The sequence below is a fragment of the Brachycentrus maculatus genome, unplaced genomic scaffold (genome assembly GCF_059751285.1).
Source record: "Brachycentrus maculatus isolate JH-2025_06_01 unplaced genomic scaffold, ASM5975128v1 h1tg000531l, whole genome shotgun sequence".
Lineage (NCBI taxonomy): Eukaryota > Metazoa > Arthropoda > Insecta > Trichoptera > Brachycentridae > Brachycentrus > Brachycentrus maculatus.
In genome coordinates this window covers 138,679-146,785 of record NW_028281277.1, presented here as the reverse complement: position 1 = coordinate 146,785, position 8,107 = coordinate 138,679, and the positions used below count along the sequence as shown (strand labels likewise).

The 8,107-nt window shown below is 32.9% G+C and overlaps 1 protein-coding gene across 2 annotated transcripts in view; it reads left to right on the top strand.

Moving 5' to 3' along the window:
- Positions 1 to 550: 550 nt before the first annotated feature.
- LOC148301663 (uncharacterized) overlaps positions 551 to 8,107 on the top strand; it is a 51,267-nt gene continuing 43,710 nt past the window's right edge. For both annotated transcript variants that reach the window (XR_015838763.1, XM_088272897.1), the window contains exon 1: positions 551 to 1,607. Coding sequence is in view for 1 of the 2 variants with exons in the window: in XM_088272897.1 (XP_088129023.1) it covers positions 1,520 to 1,607 (88 nt within the window). In the remaining variant the exon portion in view is untranslated. The remainder of the gene's footprint in view (positions 1,608 to 8,107) is intronic.

The following is an 8,107-nucleotide window of genomic DNA, read 5'->3' as shown; positions in this document are numbered from 1 at the left end:
AAGGATGAAATATTGTAGTACAAATTGAAATTATGTCAACAGGTCACCCATTGGCCATGGCCTCATCTTGCGTTTTATGTTGGCGCGATCTTTGAACAAGTGCTGTGTTTAAAAAAATTGTTGCATCCATTTTACTGTATATCGCAAAAATTTTAATCTTCGGTTTCATTGCAACTTTGGTGTTTACTGCAAAAAAAAACAGTTATTCAATACCCAATAAAACAATTATCAGTACAGACTGCTTCAAACTACTGTTAAGTTGTTGAGCCAGTAAAAAAGATGAAATCATAAACATCGATAATTCTAAAAGATAGAATACACTTTATATCTTTTTACTCGTTGGTAATGCATATTAAAATGAGTAACCTCGTGTGAACCATGATGTGAAAAAAATCTTATTAGATTCCAAATACAATATAAGTGTCATATCCCTTTTTCATATTTTCTTAAAGAATAAAAAGAGACGTATGTATGTTTGTTATTTCGTTAGAAGTATTTTGCGGCGGGAAGCAGAAAGTTGAATGCCTCGTTGCTGACGACCAATCACAACGCTCAGTTTAGTTTGGTTTTTTCATCCTGTCGGTTGTGTCCGCTGCTCGCTTCGCCACCAATACCAACTTTTATCGCATCTCAATAACGTGTCACTTGGGCTTTTGTTGCGCCAGTATTGTTGTTTGTTTTAAAGTAAAAAAGTTACCTAATCTTCAGTGAGGCTGATTAAATGTCGGTTACTTCGCGAGAACTTGTGCGCCCAAATTTCGCAACAAAGCGATAAAGGAGTCCGTTCCCATATGACAGACTACAAAAGAGCCGTTTCTCCTTGGTGTTCGGTCGCCGAGTTTCGCTGAGAGTTTTCTAACAGTTGAACGCCACTATCGAGGCTGCGAAGAACATAATTCACGCGGTTCGTCTTTCAAAAAACCTTCGAATAAGTGTGTCCCCGAGTTTTGTGTCTCCAGTTTCATATCAAAACTTTTTAATGTGTAATAGCAACCGATCCTTCGTCCGCTTCGACGTAGTGTTCTTCATCCGAGTGAAACATTATACAGTCCTTCAAATGTGTTCCGAACGTTTTTATACGAGAAATAATCAAGAAACTATCCATAATTTTAACAAACTTTAACAGTGCCTCTCGTCTTTATCTACTTTTGTTCTATTCTCGTGAGGTTTCGTAGATCTCTTATCTCCGACGTACGTACAGCTGTCCGTCTCGCACTGGGATGTGGAGTTAGTGAGAGACAGACATATTACCGTGTGCGTTTTATCAGTGCGCGCGCGATTTTCCGTCACCTTTTTTCACCTCGCGTTCGATAGAGACGGAAACGGGAATTTTTTAAATTTCTCTATCCCCTATTGTCGATTTGTTTCGATTGTCAAAAAGGATCTTCGGATTGAAAATTTGTCTCGATTCTAAATGAATGAGGGCTAATTAAACTTTTGCTTTTTATCTTCGATCCTGCGGCTCCACCGATCGTGTTACTTTCTTGTATACCGAGGAAGTCTTGTGTAATCTTTCAAGATGAATAGCAAAATGATCGCACCTACTCTACCAGCTGAGACGCTTCTCTCCAAATGTCAAATACCGATCATCGATCTCGCTCACATAGGTAGGTGCAAGCTTTAAATTTACAAGTTTATTATAATCTGATAGTGTTCTAATCTACTCAATAATAATTCATAATGTAAACAATTGTTGCTGAATAATAATATTGATATTTTTCCTTGATTCGGGATGTTTTGCAGTAACATGTTTTCAATCACAAAGCAACAATAACAAAGCAACGCTACGTAAAGTTGCAAACGACCACCAATCACGCATTTTCTTATATTTCTATTGTGACGAGGAATACCATCACAAAGTTCTTTCGGGATTTCGTGATTATGATAATTCTATCCCGGGATACCAGAATTTTATTTAATTTTTTTCAAAGCATATTACATAAATAAGTCATATATACTTACATATAATATTCCCGATGAGTAATTTCTATTTCTCATTTAGGGACTTGGGATTAATTATTTCGAGAAATAAAAATACTTTGTGTTCTGATCCACTCACATTTTTATTTAACCAACTAGTTTCTGCAACAACCTGTTGCCCTCTTCAGGGTTACATTTATTACTAAAAAAAAAAATATATATATATATATATATATATATATATATATATATATATATATATATATATATATATATATATATATATATATATATATATATATATATATATATATATATATATATATATATATATATATATATATATATATATATATAAATAAACAGTGTACAAGTTGTACACTGTTTATACAACAACTTGTACACTGTTTATTTATTTTTATATATATATTTAGTAATAAATGTAACCCTGAAGAGGGCAACAGGTTGTTGCCGAAACTAGTTGGTTAATAAAAATGTGAGTGGATCAGAATACAAAGTATTTTTATTTCTCGAAATAATATATCAAGATGATCCACAAAGTTAATGCTTTCAATATTCAAAACTTGGGATTAAAGTTAACAAGACTGGAACACAAATAATAAAGTAACAAAAAAGATTATTTTTAAAATAACCAAAACTAATGCATGGCAAAATATAAAAACAATAAACAAGTATAGTAAATAGAAGCATATTTAAAATAAATAAATGAGAAAAACATAAGGTAAGAAGCATATAAGCAATTTTAGTATTGCATATTCTTTGTTTTAAACAAAACGTTTTGTTTATTGATTTGGCGTTTAATTTGTAGAACTCTATTTTAATTTATGTTTGAATTTTTAAATCAAACACAAATTGTTTCGCCTAGTTATGGCATTTTCAAACGAATAACTAGGCGAAACAATTCGCTCACTCCTTTCAACAACGTCATAAATAAAAAAAATCGTCAATTTTCAGTTGTGCATGTTTCCGGAATGCCCAGAAAATGTACTATATCCCAGCAAAAGCGGCATATTTTTAACTTAATATTAACCCGCTACAGGGCAGAAAGTGTTGTTTTTGCATTTTGAAGAAAAGGTATTGTTTAATAATTTTTTAAAATATACTAAATAATTTTCAAATGGAGAAAAAACCATCAGGTTTTACTTAAAAAGATCTGTTGCACAGTAAAAAGTGGCTTGATATTTATTTTTAATACATTGTATAATATTTTTAAACTTTAAAAACGTTCTCCTGAAAAATCAAGTTTTTTGATTTATAACGTTCTTGAAAGGAGTGGGGAATTGTCACAATATTATTTTTTATGTGTTACTGTTAATAATTTAGTACACTCAAAAATCTGTGTTTGATTTAAAAATTAATACATAAAAAAAACTTTCGTGTTATTTTTAAAAGTAATTTGCAAAACATGATTACGTTTCTATTAAATACCAACACAACTATTATAGATTTTTTTAGATTTAAACAGATTTTAATTACCCGCAATAAATTGAAAGTGGCACCATCAACGATTTGCGCATTGCCCCCCAAGACATTCAAATTGCCCCCGGTAGGGCGCACGCCCCACGTTGGGAAACACTGATTTAAAGTATTGAATACACGTATGGGGAAATTTCCTTCCAATCCCGAATATCCCGGGATCTGTTGCTTACCAGATCCCGGAATGGATCATTTTCAGACGGGAGGAATATCAAATTTATCATACTCAACCTATAAGACTCGTTTTGTGTTTATAACAGGCGATATAATAATTTTTTTCATTCATCATTTTCTTTTGGAAAATTCGCCTTCGTAGTAACGATGTTTTCGTAAGTTGGTAATGAATGGCGTCACAGAAACGATGGACTTATTTTAACCCAACCCCCCCTCTTCTCCTCACATTTGTTTAACGCAAGTGGTAATGTAGTGGTAAAAAAACAATCCACACCACTACTGTGACAGCTCTATAAACCATACTTATTTTAATATTGGTAACATTGCTAAATTATTGGCGGCGCTATTTGTTGATGTCTATGGTCCACCCTAACTCATATTTGGGATCTCATCATAGGATTGTATTAGACTCGTTTAGTGTTTATAACACCCGATATAATCAATATTTTCATTCATCATTTTCTTTTCGCAAATTCGCCTTCGTAAATACGTTGTTTTCGTAAGTTGGTAATGAATGACGTCACAGAAACGATGGACTTATTTTTTATATTGGTAACATTGATAAATTATTGGCGGCTGTATTTGTTGATGTCTATGGTCCACACTCCCTCATATTTATTAACACAAATGGTAGTATAGTGGTAAACAAACAATCCACACTACTACTATTACAGCTCTGTAAGCCATAGACAATAAACCATATGACGTCATAAAACTTTCGATGACGGAAATTTGATGACGTATGCGGACGCACGTTTTTCGTTTTATTCAATTATCTAAAGTTTAAACCTTAATATCTCCCTTAGTTCTCTACAGATTTTAAGAATACTACCGATAGTCTTGTGATTTTTTAAATCAATTTATTACGGAAATTTGATGACGTATGCGGACGCACGTTTTTCGTTTTATTAAATTATCTAAAGTTTAAACCTTAATATCTCCCTTAGTTCTCTACAGATTTCAATAAGAATACTACCGATAGTCTTGTGATTTTTAAATCAATTTATCAGCCAATAATCACACATCCTGAAATTTATCCATTGCCACAAAACAAGCACATTATCTTTTTTTTCTTCTTCATTTGTTAGTCTACCTACACTTTTGCGATAAATACAGTCGAGGACAAATATTCCTTTCTTTATTTTTATAAAGCCAACTAGCTGATTAAGACTTCGCGCAAATGAGCGTTGATTTTATTGAACATTATATCAATGGTTTTCCGCGACTGGAAAAAATGTTTTTTTACACAAATATCTGAGATAAATCTACTCTAGTAATAATTTAAATCAATTATCTCCACGTTATGTTAAGGATTTCCTAGTAATTATTGGAAAGGGTTTTTTATACACAACGTATACAATGTATTATAATATTATAAGAACTGTATAAATATAACTAACTAACTAGCTAACCATCACGCCGCTTCCCCGCAGGGGTAGGCAGAGAGAATCGAACGCCACACCACTCTGTCTTTGCAAACATTCTTTGCCTCTTCTACATTCATGCATCTCCTCATACATACCCGACGATTATTACGACTCCTGACCCGGCCGCTTTCAAGTATTTGACATACCTGATTGTGCCAAGTTTTCCTCGGTCGTCCTCTGCTTCTTTTTCCAACTACATTCGCTCCATAAATTTGTTTAACCGTTCTTTCATCGCTCATACGCTCCACATGTCCAAACCATCTCAACAAACCTTTCTTAATTTTATCGATAATGCTTATCTCAGCCTTACATTCTTTCCTTATTTCATCATTCGAACATCTATCAAACATCGTTTTGCCACACATTCGTCTGAGGGATCGCATTTCGACTGCATTCAGTCTGCTATATATATATATATATATATATATATATATATATATATATATATATATATATATATATATATATATATATATATATATATATATATATATATATATATTTAAATTGACACCCCTGCCTGCAATTAGTCCGTTATATCGAGGATTTACTGTATTTTTATTATACAATTCATACAATTCAATAGTATACAATGTATTAAAACTATGTAGGTATTTATTCAATCAAATTTACTCAGCAGTTGATTTTTCAACAATCGATTATCATCACCACTTCATAAATACATATTTGCAATAATAACAACTCGAATTTGTTTACTTTTTTGTTGCTGAATCGAGTACTTAAAAAAAATCCTGTGTTGCCATATTTGTTTTTTGTTTTTGTACTATTAAGTGGTATGTGCAATCCAATGCAAATTGCCAATTTTGTGAGTGTCCAAATATTTCTTCACAAATTCTGGATAAAAAATAGTAATAATTGTGTTTTATTTTTACACAAATCGCGCACTCTTTTCAATAACGTCATAAATCAAAAATCGTCAATATTCAGTTGTGCATGTTTTCGGAATGTCCAGAAAATGTACTGTTTCCCAGCAAAAGAGGCATATTTTTAACTTAATATTTACCCGCTACAGGGCAGAAAGTGTTGTTTTTGCATTTTGAAGAAAAGGTATTGTTTAATTATTTTTTTAAATTGACTAAATATTTTTCAAATGGAGAAAAAATCTTCAGGTTTTACCTAAAAAGATTTGTTGCACAGTAAAAACTTCAGTAAGTGGCTTGATATTTATTTTTAATACATTGTATTATATTTTTAAACTTTAAAAACGTTCTCCTGAAAAATCAAGTGTTTTGATTTATGACGTTCTTGAAAGGAGTGAGCGAAATGTTTCAATTCCCTACTATTTCTGTGGCCCTAAGCGGCTCATTATTAGAAATAAGTATCAAATTGTGGTAGAGTGGGTTCGAACCGAGAATGAGTCACTGACCGAAGAGTCCGCGACACTAACCACGCGACCACAACCCGAAGTTATTTATATTGACATCTCGACAAGGACGAGGAAGAATATGGAAGTCTGGGTATTTACAGGGCTCATGAACTGTCTTAGGCTGGTTTGAGTGATCACTCTGTACACGTGAAAAATTCACCATTTTACCCATGATTGACAACCACACTACTCAAGCTTCAGAACTTCTCTTACACATATCCTACATATCCTTTAATTGACACGTTCCTTCACATGTGAGTTCTCGGCACCATCTGTGTTTAAGTTGAGTAAGCTTTTAATTTAGCAGAGAACTCTACGAAATGTATATTTCAAAATTTCTGAACAAAGATTTGAACACACTCTAAATATTGTGAAATGCAAAATTTATCACCTGACCGCCATGTTGCAAAGAACAAAACTAACTAAGTAACTAACCATCACGCCGCTTCCACGCAGGGGTAGGCAGAGAGAATCGAACGCCACACCACTCTGTCTTTGCAAACATTCTTCGCCTCTTTTACATTCATGCATCTCCTCATACATACCCGACGATTATTACGACTCCTGACCCGGCCAAAAGAACAATTGGTATAGTATAATCGATTAACGCATTAACACACTCATTTGGAACTCCTACATATATTGATCAATCTCATGACACCCTACGTATGAGTTCACAACAGCCATCTATGTTGGAATGAAGAAGTTTTTATGTAGCAGAGACCCTTTTATTTGTACGCAAGATCCATATTCTTCTTCATTTTATTCATGCAGACTTCCAAAGTCTTCTTCATCTATGTTGGGATGTCAATAAAAAAAGTCAAATCAAAACAGTTCGTCTGTCCAAACTTAAAACACAGTAAGGGACATTTTTTTGTTGCATTTTTTTTTGCATTTTTGGACTAAGTAGAATCTACTTAGTCCAAAAATGCAAAAAATGTTCTACAAAAAAATGTCCCTTACTGTCTTTTGAGTTTGGACAGCCGAGTTGTTGGCCGCTAAACTGGTTCGCTTATTTTATACAAATGTGCAGAGGTGTGCATTCCGTATAGGCAGAAAAGCAGTGCCTATACTAACTTACCCGCGTGACGTATCGCTCACTCCTTTCAAGAACGTCATAAATCAAAAATCGTCAACTTTTAGTTTTGCATGTTTTCGGAATGCCCAGAAAATGTACTATATCCCAGCAAAAGCGGCATATTTTAAACTTAATATTTACACGCTACAGGGCAGAAAGTGTTGTTTTTGCATTTTGAAGAAAAGGTATTACTTAATTATTTTTTTAAAAATAAACTAGTTATTTTTCAAATGGAGAAAAAACTTTCTGGTTTAATCTAAAAAGATCTGTCGCACAGTTAAAAGTTCAAAAAGTGGCTTGATATTTATTTTTAATAAATTGTATTATATTTTTAAACTTTAAAAACGATCTCCTGAAATATCAAGATTTTTATTTATTACGTTCTTGAAAGGAGTGAGCGATATAAAAACACAACCGGTACCTACCCTACCTTACTAAGTAGTACCTAACTTATCTTACCACCTACCTCTACTGCTTACCGTTATTAATTCTCTGTGCACGTCACTGTGCATCTGGGTATATTTTTATTTGATGACTATGTTAAAATTAATACGGCGGGAAAACCACGTTGTGAAATTTATTATAAAGATTGACAAACAGGTCGTGGAATTACTTATGTGTATA